We start from the raw sequence: 14,761 nt of genomic DNA on the forward strand, positions 1-14,761 counted from the left end.
AGTGGCCCTTGCTCCCTTGCATCACCACAAGATGGCCATCCCCATGTTGTCAGAAGATAGCTGTCCCCACATCATCACAAGATGGCCACCTCAAGATGGCTGGCAAAGGAAGGCAGTTGTGGGTGATCAGGCCAGCAGGGGAGGGTAGTTAGGGGTGACTAGACCAGCAGGCAAGGGTGGTTAGGGGTGGGCAGTGGGGGCAACAGAGTTAGCAAGGGAGGGCAGTTGGAAGCGATTGGGCCACAGGGGAGGGCAGTTGGGGGCCATTGGGCCAGCAGGGGAGGGCAGTTGGGGGTGATCAAGCTGGCAGTGGAGCAGTTAGGCATCAATCAGGCTGGCAGGGGAGCAATTAGGGGGCGATCAGGCTGGCAGGCAGAAGTAGTTAGGGGCAATCAAGCAGGCAGGAAGGAAAGTGGTTATGAGCCAGCAGTCCCAGGTTTTGAGAGGAATATTTCACTGCTGGTTTAGGCCCAATCCCATAGTCAGACATCCCCCGAGGGGTCCCAGATTGGAGATGGTGCAGGCTGGGCTGAGGAACTCCCCCCTCCAGTGCACAAATTTCATGTGCTGGGCCTCTAGTAGTTTTATAAACTGAATAATGACTCCCTAATTAATCTGCTTTATAAAACCAGCACTTAATAGAGTGAGTCTACTTTTCAGAGTTATCATACCTGTAGAGAATACAATTAATTCTTGGGTAATCATCCTTGCCCCACAGGTCATCTTATTGTTTCTACTACTAATCTCTAACATTTTTGAATATTTAATATGCACCAAGCATTGTTCTAAACATTTTACATTGGGTTATTCATGTAATCCTTATACCACCTTATGAGTTAGGTACTAGAACGAGCCTTGTTCCATTTAGAAGGGAACAGAAGCTTGCAGAGGTTGAATAACTTGTCCTCAGGTACACAGCTAGTGTAAGAATACAGACCTGTCTGACTCTAGAGCTGGTGCTTGTAACCCACTACCCAACAATGGTCCACCAAGGGCTGGGGTAGTGAGGAGCATGACTCTTGTTTTTTGAGAGGAAGATGGCCAGGTCTGGCTGTCAGAGTCAGTACCTACCCAAGTCCTGGTTGTGGGCTTTCTCCTGCCCCTCCACAAATAGCAAGCTGTAACCCACCCACAGCTGGGTCATCTCAGCAGGGCACAGGGGCACCTGTTTCGACTGGCTGTGTTTCACCAAGGTGTAACCCACTCTCACGCTCTGTCCAGGCAATCCAGCCCTTCCAAAGGGGCCCTGTTTTCCTGGAGGACCTGAGAGACAAAGAGAGGAAAGGGGTGAGCCAGGTGCAGTCAATAATAACAGCACCTACTCACTTTTTGCCGAATGTTGAGCAGGGCACAATTTCATCACCCCAATTTGTAGATGAGTAAATTGAGGCTCAGATGTCCTACAACTAGCAAATGGTGGAGCTAGAACATCAACTCAGATGTACAGTAGTCCCACCTTATCTGGGATTTTTCTTTCTGCAGTTTTAGTTACCCATGATCAACCATGGTCCAAAAATATTAAATGGAAAATTTGAGAAATAAGCACTTCATAAGTTTTAAGCAGTTGTGCATCATTATGAGTAGTAGCATGATGAAATATTGTACCATCCAGCTCTGTCATGCCCAAGATATGAAGCATCCCCACATACAGCATCTCCACACTGTATATTCCTTGACCATATTCACTTATCAGTTATCTGGTCAACTATCAAGGTATTGCAATGTTTGTGTTCAAGTAACCTCTATTTTGCTTAATCATGACCCCAAAACCATTCACATAACTTTTATTACAGTATTCTATATAATAAAAGCCTAGGTGACATCACACCCTCGCATGACACCCTCATGTGATGTTGTCACAAGATGGCTGCCACAAGATGGCCACCACAAGATGGCCATGTGTACAGTGAAGGTGGGGCCAGGTGGCCGCTCCATGCAGTTAGGCCTGGGGGTCCCACGGCTCTGTTCGGCACAGAGGAGGCCAGTCCTGGTGTTTCCAAAGCCTCACGCAAAGGAGGCATGTCCAGTTGGAGGAGGCAGATCACGGCAGAGGAGGGCAGTTATGCGTGATCAGGCCAGCAGGGGAGGGCAATTGTGGGTGATCAGGCAAGCAAGGGAGGACAATTGGGGGTGATCAGGTTGTTCAGGGGAAGGAAGTTGGGGGTGATCAGGTTGGCAGAAGAAGCAGTTAGGGGCAATCAGTCAAGCAGGCAGGCAGGCAGGCAGGCAAGCGGTTAGGAGCCAGAGGTCCTAGATTGTGGAATATGGCCTAAACTGGCAGTTGGACACCCCCCGAGGGGTCTCAGATTGGAGAGGGTGCAGGTCGGGCTGAGGGACCTCCCCCCGTCCCCCCCCCCACGTGCATGAATTCCATGCACCAGGCCTCTAGTATTGTTATAATTGTTCTATTTTATTATTAATGTTAATCTTTTACTGTGTCTAATTTATAAGTTCTAATTTGTCATTGGCATGCATTTAGGAAAAAAACAGTATATATAAAATTCAGTACTCTCTGTGGTTTTAGGCATCCACTGGGGGTCTCAGAATGTATTACCCACAGATTTTGAGACTACTGTACCCAGTTATAGAATCCCCATTTTAAAAAGCATACTGTCCAGCTTCCGTCCCATCACCTGGCTTTGGTTCTCTAAGAGGGGGCTCCCTTGGGCCAGCCTTGTAGACTCTTATAGTAGGTAACTAAGTACCTTTACCTGATGAATCAGAGGCAGCAAAAGCCGAGTTGGGATTAGGGGGCAAATTGCACCCTCCTCTCCTGCCTGAGGAAAATGATCATACCACTTTCTCACAGAGCCTCAGATCTCTACTTAGGACAACTGATTTGCTATCTCTGATATAAAGATGGGAAGTAAGTAGTAAAAAAACCATACCTGGTCTCAAATTTTCTTATCTTTTGTTCCACCCTCCTCCCACCCATAACACAATTCCTAGGTAGAAAAGGGGAGATGTGGGACAGGAGGTCATGCTATACAATACAGTCAGGGGTCTTAAGAGTTGGAAGACAACCCAGAAAAGTATTTGGAACATACCTTTCTCTTTAGGAATATAGGGCTCTAATCTTTCACAGGCTCAAAGGAAATGAATTAGAGTCAAGTTTTCTAGTCTCTGGGTAGTGTCAAGCTTTACCACTAAGTTTCCTAGTTCTCAGATTTGAGATTTTAACTCACCACCAAGCCTTAAAACCTAAAAAACAAAACAAAACAAACAAACAAACAAAAACAAAAAAACAAAAAACCTCTGCCCCTAGTGCTGACATTGCCAGACCTTCAAATCCTGGAGGTCCTTGCAGTCCAGGGAGACCGGGATCACCAAGAGCCCCAGGTGGGCCAGGGAGCCCACTCAGGCCATCTTTGCCAGGGATGCCAGGCAAACCTTTGGAGCCTACAAAGAGAGAAGACCCACAGCAGGTTACTCAATATGGAGGGTCTGGAGGAGGGGACTCATATGTCATGCCCAGGACTCATCAGAAGAGAACACACTGTCTGTCATGTTGATGCTCTCACATTGAGCTCAGGGCTGAGTTTCCTGGGCTAGTCCTTAGTTCATGTTGGGGCACCTAGGCCCTGGGAATGCACTCTAAACTTAGCCCTTCTGAGCTGCTTCACATCTATTTCCTCCTTCCTTCCTTTTATATCCCAAACAATGCTGGGAAGAATGGAGGGCCACTGCTGGTATCCCATGCCAGAAATGAGGACATTAAAGCCCAGAGAGACTGCTAACTTACTCCAGTCAAGGAGAAAACTGGGATAAGAAGCTGGGTTTCCTGTTCCCCAGACCAATGTTTTCTCCATTGCTTTTTACCCCCCTCCAGACTCCTTTCTCTCAATAGCATGTTAGTGAGCTGTTATGCTTTGCCCACACAGTTTCTAAAACCAAGTACAACTGCTGGTTCTGCTGGCATTTCTTCCTGGCAAGAAGTTTGGCAACTTGCCCTAACTGGTTTGGTTCAGTGGATAAAGTGTTGGCCTGCGGACTGAAGGGTCCCAGGTTTGATTTTGATCAAAGGCATGGTTGTTGCGGGCACATCCCCAGTAGGGAGTGTGCAGGAGCCAGCTGATCGATGTTTCTCTCTCATTGATATTTCTAGCTTTCTATCCCTCTCCCTTCCTCTATGTAAAAATCAATTATATATATTTTTGGCAACTCTTTGGGGAGCAGAGGAAATGCTTAAGGAAGATGCTTGAGGAAAGTGACCCCTAGAGCTGGGCTTTCCAGCCAATTTGTTCAGCCTCTCACCCAAGACTGTCTCAGCTATCAGAGAAGTCATCTTTCTCTTGAACTGTCCTTACCTTGTAGGCCTACAGGGCCTTGAACCCCAGGATCCCCCGTGAGACCAGGGATGCCATTGATGCCTGGGACACCCATGGGTCCAGGAGGAGCCTGGATGGCTTCTGCAATTGATGTTTGGCCCGGAGCACCTTGGGGGCCAGAAAAGCCTATGGGTGGGTAGGAGGAATGGAAATGTCAGGTAGAGGCTGAGGAGGCAGCCTTCCTTCTGCCTCAAAATCACCAGCTTTCTGCCCTTCCTCTTTGTCCCCACAATCCCCACGGAATGCCACCAGAATGTCTCTCACCACACTTTACATAATGTCCTGTTTATTCATCAACCTTTCCAGTGGATTGATAGCTCCTTGATGATGGGCTAAATTGTATTTATCTTGTCTTCGCAGGAATTAGCACAGAGCCTGGTACATGTTGTAAATATGGTGGTCTGAGGCTTGGCATGGGACTGGGATAGTTAGTTTACTCATTCACTGGTCAGAACACAGTGCCAAGGAGGCCAAGGGGATACCTTTAATCCCCAAGGTTCAGTTGGCATCACAGCCTAGGGCCCCAAATGCAGGCAGCTGGCTTGCTATTAAAGCCAAACAAAACAAATTGCTTACTTATTCATTGAACAAGTATTTCTTGAGTGCCTACTGTGTAAATCAGGGAATAGAACAGTGAATAAGACAGATGTTTATGGAGGTTATGGTCTGGTGATAAAGATGAACAATATATACTCTGACAAATACCATTAATCTTACTGAAAATCGTGAGAAGTGCTACAAAGAAAATGAACAGTGCAGTGACAATGGGAGGGAGAAAGGGGGCTATGAAGTAGAGAACCTGCTTTAGAGAGAGTAGTAAGTGTCATCTAATAAGCATTGACACTTCTGAGACCATTGAAACATTAGAAAGAGCTGTGGTGGGGGGCACAAGTATTCCAGGAAGTAGAAGTAGCATGTACAAAGGCCAGATGTTTTTCAATAATAGAGAGAGGCTAGTGTGGCAAGAGCACAGTGAGCTGCAAATGGAAAGGGCTGGTGATGAGGAAAAGGAGGGAGGCATCACATAGGGCTTTGTGGTCATAGTTAATTGACTTATATGCCATAGAAGTCAGTGGATGATTTAAGTTTTTATAAGATCTCTCACCACTGTGTAGAGCACATGTGTCAAACACAAGGCCTGCGGGCCAAATCCGTCCCGCCAGGCCTTGCAATGTGGCCCGCACCGCACTGTCATCACTGCACTCCGCTGCGTTTCTATCACAATGACAGTTTATGACTGTTCAGTAAACCATTCGGCCCGCGATTTAGGCTGGATTTTAGATTTTGGCCCCTTCTCTGATTGAGTTCGACACCCCTAGTGTAGAGAAATGATCACCAGTGGAGGTGCACAATGGAAATAGGGAGACCAATGAGCAGGTCACTGCAATGATTCATGTGGGAAATGATGGCTTGGATCTGGGTGGTAGTGGTGGAGGTGATAAGAGGTGAGTGGATGCAATGCACATTTAGATGACACAATCCTCAGGGCTTGCTATATGTGAGAGTGACAGAGGTGGTAGTAAAGGGTGGGAAAGATGGTTCTTCATTTCTGGATTGAGCAAATGGGTGGGTGGTAATGTAAATACAAACCCAATACCCCCTAATGTAGAATAAGGAGACCAGTGGCAGGATCCATGGGGGCAAATCTGCAGTAGCTTTCAGTCCTGGTAGCTGATGGAGTCAGAAATATTGCCACGAGCTTATGATCAGCCTAGCACATACTCTCAACTCACCTCTTCGGCCTGCCTTTCCCTTCATCCCCGGAAATCCTGGATCTCCAGGTGGTCCAACCTTGCCTGGAGTCCCCATGAAGCCAGGCTCACCTCTTATGCCTGGCAAAATCCAAAGGAAAGCAAATCAGAGCCTGGCATGATGGTACTGGTTGTGGGGAGTAGAATCTAGGCAGAGGTGAGGGTGGGAAGAGTATTATCAGCTGGCCTCTCTTCACAGGGCTATAGGAAGGAGCCATGTCTGACTACAGAGTGGGAAAGGGCCCAACAGCCAGCCAAGCAAGCAATCATACCTTTCAGTCCTAGCTCTCCAGGGAAGCCAGAGAAACCTGGAATTCCTTGGTCTCCCTTAGGCCCTTTAGGACCAGGAATTCCAGGGAAGCCAGGGTCTCCAGGGTCACCTTGATTCGAAGATGGCCCAGGGGGGCCTGGGGGGCCTGGGAGGCCTGATTGACCTAGGAATGAGATGGGAAGAGGGATAAGTAAGGGCAGATGAGCAGGAAGTGACCACTGCTGAAAACCTTGGGTCTGATAGGAGGTCAAAGCCTATCCCCAGGGCAGAGAATGTTCTCTGGCATCTGTGGGGTTCCAGTTCCCAGACCTTCCCAAACCCTTTTAGCAAAAAGCAGCCTGTTCCAGTCCTCCATGTTCCTGCTAGGGGAGGGAAGTGAGGCTGAACAGGCCCATGCAATCCAGCCATAGAGATGGGGCTGAACTGTATATGGGACCATCCCAAACTCCAGACAAAAGGTGATGGCCAGCCCTCTTTTGGACTTCCTGTCTTTACCTCGTTCTCCATCTAGGCCTGGTCGTCCAGGGTCTCCAGGCTGTCCTGCTATTACTGATGGCAAGGAGAGACCTGGGGCACCAGGGGGACCAGCAGGGCCTTGGGGACCTGGGAAACCTGCAAAGGACAAATAAAAGGAGCTGCATGGACTTTGTGTGTCCAGGAGGGGGCCAGGCTCTCTCAGAGAAAATGGATATGTATGCAAAAATTAGACCTTAGGTAGTTGCCAGACAGACAGATGCCAGCAGAGGGCTCTTCTCCCTTCATTCTACTTTGGCAGTCAGCAGATGAAGTAGCTGACAGAGCTCAGAGACTCCCCACTCCGTCTCAGCAGGTGCTACATTTAATTGGTATAATAAAGCTTTGAAAATCTCTAGCTCCCCAACCTCACTAGTAATGGAAATATTTTAATTTCCCTCAAATCAGGGAATAAAATGCATGACTGCAGCACATGGAATTGATGTTTCCCAAAGTGTTTTTAAATCTACTCTTCTTATAGAACATTTCATTACGTTAGCCAGTTATGTCTAATGTTGTTCAAAAAAGCTTATAGATGTAGGCACAGTCCCCAAACAGTCAGAATAGACACCTGCTGGGTCTATTCTATGGGAGGTGCCCAGGGCTCTGTGCTTCCTGATGTCTTCTAGAGCTAACTTCTACAGCTTCTAGGGCAAACCGAAAGACACTTTTGTAGGTAATTCATATTAATGAAATGCTTGCTTAATTGAGCTTAGAGAACAAATTTCTCTACTAAATCCCTTTCTCTTTTCTTGGCCAAAGAGAGTAGTTATTTAATAGAGTAGATACAGAATACTTGTTTGCTACATTTCAATACTGCCTTACAAGTTTTCTGTTTGTGAAATGATCTCTATTATAATATGTTCAAAACAAAAAAGTTTAACTGGTGACAGATTTATTTAATATACACACATTGAATATTTGTAGATGATACTCTTGATGGAAAAACACATCAAAGTCATACATACAAATGTAGAAGTCCACATACTTTTAGCATGGAAGAAATGTGCTTATTACTTTGATGTATTCTAGAAGATATTCAATAAAGAGAAATAGATTTAAATTGGTTGATAAGATATCCTGGTGGTTGAGATTATTTTTTTGTTTATGACAAGAAAATTAAAAAATATTAGTTGCATTTTATTAAAAGTACACCCATGAAAACTTGTAAAAAAAAGATAGCAGACTGGTTAATTCAGGTGTTTTTTATAAGTTCATTAATTAATTGAATGCTGATGAAATATAAAGAAAAATAAATTTCAAGAAAAGTCTCCAATTATTACAAGTCTGAAAAAGAAACAAAATAAAAATACAAAGAACAAACAACTATTTGCATAGCCACATGGTACTACTTTTAATATTGTCAACTGTTTCTTGATAAACCTTTGAAGTTATTTTCATTTTCACAAAAGTGAATATCTAAAAAGAAAAAAAAATATTTTTCCCCTGAAAAAATTGCTGAAATTGTACAAAACCAGTAAATGAGACAACTTATATAGTAGATATAGTAGACTAAGTGTGGGCAGCACACTGATTATAAAAATTCCCATTTCGGTTTTTGGAGCCACCTCCTCTTTTTAACTTTTATTTTATTTTATAATTATATAAATTCACCATTAAATCTGGAATAAAATACTATTAACCTCAAGGAGTAGAAAAAACAACCACTTAAATGAGCATATAAAAACTCAAGATGGCATATTTTCCCAACTCATTCCTGTGTCAGAGCATTAAAAAAGCCTAAACATACAAATTCAGCTTATAATTCAGCTTAAATTCAGACTATATAAAAAAAGCAATGCCCTTTTTAGTACAAATATAAAAATGAACGATGTAAATTAAAAAAAAATATTTTATTGATTTTTTACAGAGAGGAAGAGAGAGGGATAGAGAGAAAGTTAGGTACATCTATGAGAGGGAATCATCGATCAGCTGCCTCTTGCACACCCCCTACTGGGGATGTGCCCACAACCAAGGTATATGCGCTTGATCAGAATTGAACCTGGGACTTTCAGTCTGCAGGCTGACGCTCTATTCACTGAGCCAAACTGCTTTCGGCTAAATGATGTAATTTGAAGTTATTTTTATTATTATAGGGTCCAGGGTTGCTTTAACGAGTTTCCTTAGGGGTAAACCCTCATTTTACATGGATTTCTATGATCAAATCAGAGATAAGTTCCTGTGGGTGGGGGGATTATAATATTTGCTTTAAAACAAATTGTTTTAATTAGATATTGAGAAAAGCAGAAGAAATTTATAAATAATCTGTAAAAAAATAATCGGGATACAGTGAACATCTATTCCAACCCCCAAAGAAAAACAAGATAGCATTACTTTTCCTTCTAAGATTCGCACCAACTTCCCTCCCAATTAGAGGCACTCACTCCTGAATTTTTTGTTCATTGTTCCTTTTTCATCACTGTTTGACCATGCTTATCTGTATCCTAAACAATATTTTGGTTGTTTTAGCTTAATTATGAACATTTAGCAATGGAATTATACCAAATGCTTTCCTCTGGTACTTACCTCCCCTGCCCCAACATTATGTTACTGAAATGTATCCATCTTGTCATGTACTGTTTACTGTGATTTTATTACCTCAGATAGCTAAAGGAAATTGATAACTTAATGACCAGGCATTCATAGTCCAGATTTGAAAAGAGAAAAGGCAATGCCCTTGTGCTTCTATCCAGATTCCCTCTTCTCTATTTCTTGTGAAAGAAGTCAGACAATCTCCCTTTAGGCCCAGACCCTGTTTCAGCCCTCATTTTGGAGAACCTGCTGGCTTCTAGAAAAGAACAGGTTGGTCCAGACCAAAGGAAAGAATAAACAGGAAGAGCAGATGTACCAATATAAAATAAAGCAGGAAATGAATTAATGTATGAATGAACATAGATCCTGGAAAACATACGCATATTATACAAACATGCAGGTTATAAAAACATGCACAGCCAAAACTGGTTTGGCTCGCAGGGGTCTTCAAACTTCTCTCATTATGAGAATCACCTGGTGGAGGTGTTAAAACACAGCTTCCCGGATCCCAACTATAAGAAGTGCTATCAGGAATCTGTGTTTTAACACCTCCACCAGGTGATTCTCATAATGAGAGAAGTTTGAAGACCCCTGGATAGAGCGTCGGCCTGCGGACTGAAAGGTCCCGGATTCGATTTCGGTCAAGGGCATGTACCTTGGTTGCGGGCACATCCCCAGTAGGGGGTGTGCAAGAGGCAGCTGATCGATGATTCTCTCTCATCGATGTTTCTAACTCTCTATCCCTCTCTCTTCCTCTCTGTAAAAAATCAATAAAATATATTTATTAAAAAACAAAACAAAACAAAAAATCCATGCACATAAGTAAGTAAAATTTGGGACCTCGGACCCATGAACGATGAGGAACAGAACATTTTGCAAATATTTTCCCTCAGTTAACACGTAATGATATAATGGCCAACATTTCTTGAGCAACGACTATATGTCAGACGCTGTGCTAAGTGCTTACTCCTTATTGATTCCTCATCAAACCTCTGCTGTGTTCATTTTATAGAAAAGAAAAACTGGGAGTCCATTTGGAACTGAGGGGCAAGTAACTTCCTTGTTCAAGTTCATATAGCTAGTAAGAGGTAGAGCTGGAATTTTAATTCAGCAGAGCCCATACTCTTAGCCATTTCCTGTTTTGTACTGAGTGGGATATATATGGGTCTTCAGAACATTCCTAAGGAGGGTACAATAATCAAAATTCACTCTCACTATTTGAGAGGTGAGGAAAGGGAGGCTCATAATGGAACTTCAGACAGTGTGTGAGTCAGGGGCCGAGATTAGGGCAAAATCTGATTTTTAGTAAACCCAACAAATCCTAATTGTGTGCCTGTTGTGTGCTTGTCACAGACATTTATCCTCTTAGTCTTGGACTCCTTCCAGCAACCATGCTGTCTTCCTTAGTTCCTGGGATTGCCATCTACACTGGACAATGAAGAATTTCTGACAAACCACTAGGTGGGCAATCCTGTCACTCAGGACCATTAAATCCAGGCTCTGGGCCAAATGTGTAAGAGAGGCCCTTAGTTTAAATAAGGGAGAGTATCTGGGGGCTAGAGAGCACTCTATAAACTCCTCCCTCAAACCACTTCCCAGGATAGCCCTAGGCATGCCTACATTCTTTTCCTTAGCAGTCTGTTCCACTAGGTTCTGAGATTCCCAGAGATGTGAAGACATGCACAGCTCAACCCTGTGAGCTGCATGGCCATGACAAAACCCAACCCTGGCTCCCAACCAGGCCTTAGCTTCTACAAGGCCTGATTTGGGGCCACTTACCTTGGCCACCTTTTTGTCCTTTCATGCCTGGCTTGCCTGAGGCTCCAATGCCAATTCCTGGAGAACCCTTTTCTCCTTTGGGACCAGGCAATCCAGCTGGACCTGGCACACCAGTTATACTAGGTCCTAGGAGGAGAGGAGAACAGAATTCAGTGTGTGTGTTGGGGTGTGTGTGTGTGTGTGTGTGTGTGTGTGTGTAGAGGGGGGGATGAGGACCTCATGCATAGTTCAATTATTAGGGCCCTGCCTGAAATAAGAGGAAGGAGAGATCATTCAAGTAGAGCACATGTGTCAAACACAAGACCCGCGGGCCAAATCCGTCCCGCCAGGCCTTGCAATGTGGCCCGCACCGCGCTGTCATCACTGCACTCCGCTGCGTTTCCATCACAATGACAGTTTATTACTGTTCAGTAAACCATTGGGCCCGCGATTTAGGCTGGATTTTAGATTTTGGCCCCTTCTCTGATTGAGTTCGACACTCCTAAAGTAGAGGGACAAATCCTATCCTCTTTCCTATATCAAGGCAGTCCAAATTGGGGGCTAGCAAAAAGATCTAGGAGTCCAAGCATATGGCATACACCACAGTCAAGAACTCATGGACAGCCCCTGCCAGGCTTCTATTAGAGCTGATGCTCTCTTTCTTGCCCTTGAGGGTCTTCCTTACCTGGAGTTCCATGGGTACCCTTGGTTCCTGGAAGCCCATTTAGTCCACGTAAACCAAGAATTCCAGGATAACCTAAGGGGAAAGAGTATCAGAAATGGCTTTAGCAACTCTAAATCATGAAGGGCCAGCAAAAGGTCTTGTCCCCAAGAGCATTGTAAAGTCCTCATTTAAAAAAAGTATGAGAGGGAAAGAGATAGAAACATGGATGAGAGAGAAACATTGATTGGCTGCCTCCTATATGCCTCCTTCTAGGGGTCAAGCCTACAACGCCGGCATGTGCCCTGACAATTAATCAAAGTTGTGACCTCCTGGTACATGGGACAATGCTCAACCAACTCAGCCACACCAGCCAGGCTTCAAAGTCCTCATTTTAAAGGTCAGGGTCTTTCTTGAGGCATTGTTTAATGCCCTAAGCGAGACTAGACCATTCTCCACCTATACACTCCACCCTAAGTTTTCCTGACTCTTATTAGAAACCTGTATAGCTTTAAGAACAGGATGATAATTAGGTTTCTTTAAGAAGAATTCAGAGTAGCAATATCAATACCTTGAATTGCCAACTCCCAGACACTCACTGCCCAATTTCTAAGTTCGGGAAATACTTTTATATGCCATGGCATTGACCTTTCCTGATAATCCTTCTCTCCATGAATTCTATTTTCTTTTGTTCCCATTTATACATGTCCTCCTTTCTTCCTCTTAATCTTTCTTTCCCATTATTCCTCACATGGCCCAGTAAATGGCTCTTCTGAACATGGCTTAACCTGAGCTAGTGTCTCTTAATAAAAAGTAATTGCTGTCCTTTTTTGAGGTAAGGACTCCTTATGCAACTGGTTTATCCAAAATACACATACCTTTTGTTCCTATTAGGCCAAGTGGTCCCAGGGGCCCAGGTGACCCTTGGTGGCCTGGAGAACCTGGAAGCCCTGGGTTTCCTTTTATGCCTGCAATCCCAGGGAGTCCTAAAAGTAAAACCAAGGCAAAAGCTTAGAATGGGTCATGCCTTGAAGGTAATCCTATTTTTTTCATAATAAAGTTGTCATGTGGCATGGTACCTGGGGAGCCAGGAAGGCCAACATCTCCAGAAATACCAACTTTCCCATCTTCACCTTTAATTCCAGGAACACCCATGTCACCAACTAGTCCAGATTTTCCTTTCATACCTACAAATCAAGAAAAATGCTGAGTGATAAGGTCAAATTTTGGGCAGTGTGTTCCTCCTTTAAAGAGGGAGAGGAGGAAGTTGAAGCCACTTGAATTGTCAAGATGGCTATATCCAATGAAGAAACTCTGAAAAGGATCACAGCAGCTGTCTTCACTTTTGAAAAGTGCTGCCTAATTGAAAAGTAAGTAAACTTGTTCTGAGTGCTCCCAGAAATAAGATCAACAGGTGGAAATGTTCAAGAAGCAGTTTATATAACTATAAATTAAAGGGGTGGATACCACTATTCCACAGATTTTATACTTATCCCATATAAGGCTACAAATCTTGAAAAAAGAGTATGCTGGTTTGCTTGGGGAAAACTGTGTGCTACCTGTGAGTGGACACATGTCAGGTAGGAATTTTTCTGCACTGGATCGAAATTGTAGAGCTTGGGGTTTACCTCCAAAATTCCTTTCACTCTTAAGTTTTTAGGAGTCTGTGAGACATGTGAGAAAAAGCACAACAATCTTACCTTTCGAACCGGGTTCCCCAGGTTGTCCCTTAGGTCCTGGGCTACCAGGAAGTCCAAGTGTTTGGCCTTGATCTCCTGGGATATCAAAACATTGTTCAAATGTTTGAAGAACTTATAGCTCATTTTGTCAAAAGGAGATCTTTTTAAGGCAAAAATCTTTCCAGATTCAATATAGCCAGAGTGCTCCTTAACAAAATTACCCATTGGGTTAAAAGTGACCAATCAACAAAGGGCTGAGATGCTACTAGTTTGTTGGCATGAAATGATACTACACATAGCATATATCAATTGGAAAATATCGATATATCACTAGACCCAGTATGGGCAGATAAGATAATGGAAAGGGCCCTAAAACATCACCAAAATGGAACAGTGATGACAGCAAGAATGGGAATTTTCCTGCTCAGTGGATTGGGTTCACTAGGTTCCCCTCTACTGCTGAGTCTGGAAGGCAGGAGGGTTGAACGCACTGTTTGTTACATGTCTTTGAGGAACAAAGACTGAAAAGGAGGGGAGGTTTGACCAAAGGGGAAATGTAAACCAACTCACTTTCTCCTAAACACATAATCTTACCTCTCCCTCAACCAGGAGAGCCCTAGGACTACTAGAAATTCACCTTGCTCTGGAATAAAAACATATTAAAAGAGAAAGTACTCCTTACCTTTTGAACCTGGGAGGCCAGATACTCCTGGGATCCCAGGAGCTCCTCTGAGACCCTGCAAACCCTTCAAAGCAATATGGGGATCATTATTTCTGCCCATAACTCAGGGCCTTCCATTCTTACACCCACTCCCCTCCCTGAGTCATTGCCAGAGGTGTCTATCATGTACTCTGTGGCAGGAGTGGACTGGTGGAAGTAGGGTATGACATCCTGCAGAGGGGAAGATGATGAACAATGGATTGAAATTCATCCTTGGGTTTTGTTTTTTTCTTAAGAATTTGATCTGTGATTAATCCGGGTCTTATCATTCATAACTTCCTAATGCCTATTAAAGTTGGAATCTTGGAAAATCAAGGTGTTCTAGCAAGTCTCTTAGAAAATACAGAACATGACAGTCAGGCCTGGCACTAGGTGTGCTATGCAGACAGTTGGCTACCACTGCCCATGACAAACCTCTGGAGCCATTATGAACAAGATAAAGTATTGCTTCACTATGCGAGGTTAGCCATGTGCTACAGGTTCAGCAGGGAACATAATGTCCTTATGTCACCAGGTAACAAGCTGTATGTGTAGGTTCACAGGAAAA

General features: G+C 44.0%; 1 protein-coding gene across 1 annotated transcript in view; it reads right to left on the reverse strand.

Annotated features, from left to right (window-relative positions):
* Positions 1-14,761, reverse strand: part of COL4A6 (collagen type IV alpha 6 chain) — a 467,370-nt gene that overhangs the window by 4,717 nt on the left and 447,892 nt on the right. The window contains exons 33-44 of the mRNA XM_036460712.1: positions 14,176-14,239; positions 13,515-13,589; positions 12,894-13,001; positions 12,693-12,800; positions 11,839-11,910; positions 11,175-11,300; positions 6,846-6,962; positions 6,352-6,513; positions 6,062-6,160; positions 4,308-4,454; positions 3,283-3,399; positions 1,072-1,263 (exon numbers count right to left, since the gene is read on the reverse strand). Of these exons, the coding sequence (XP_036316605.1) occupies positions 1,072-1,263; positions 3,283-3,399; positions 4,308-4,454; positions 6,062-6,160; positions 6,352-6,513; positions 6,846-6,962; positions 11,175-11,300; positions 11,839-11,910; positions 12,693-12,800; positions 12,894-13,001; positions 13,515-13,589; positions 14,176-14,239 (1,387 nt within the window). The remainder of the gene's footprint in view (positions 1-1,071; positions 1,264-3,282; positions 3,400-4,307; positions 4,455-6,061; positions 6,161-6,351; positions 6,514-6,845; positions 6,963-11,174; positions 11,301-11,838; positions 11,911-12,692; positions 12,801-12,893; positions 13,002-13,514; positions 13,590-14,175; positions 14,240-14,761) is intronic.

The sequence above is a fragment of the Pipistrellus kuhlii genome, unplaced genomic scaffold (assembly GCF_014108245.1).
Source record: "Pipistrellus kuhlii isolate mPipKuh1 unplaced genomic scaffold, mPipKuh1.p scaffold_m20_p_33, whole genome shotgun sequence".
NCBI classification, from domain to species: Eukaryota; Metazoa; Chordata; class Mammalia; order Chiroptera; family Vespertilionidae; genus Pipistrellus; species Pipistrellus kuhlii.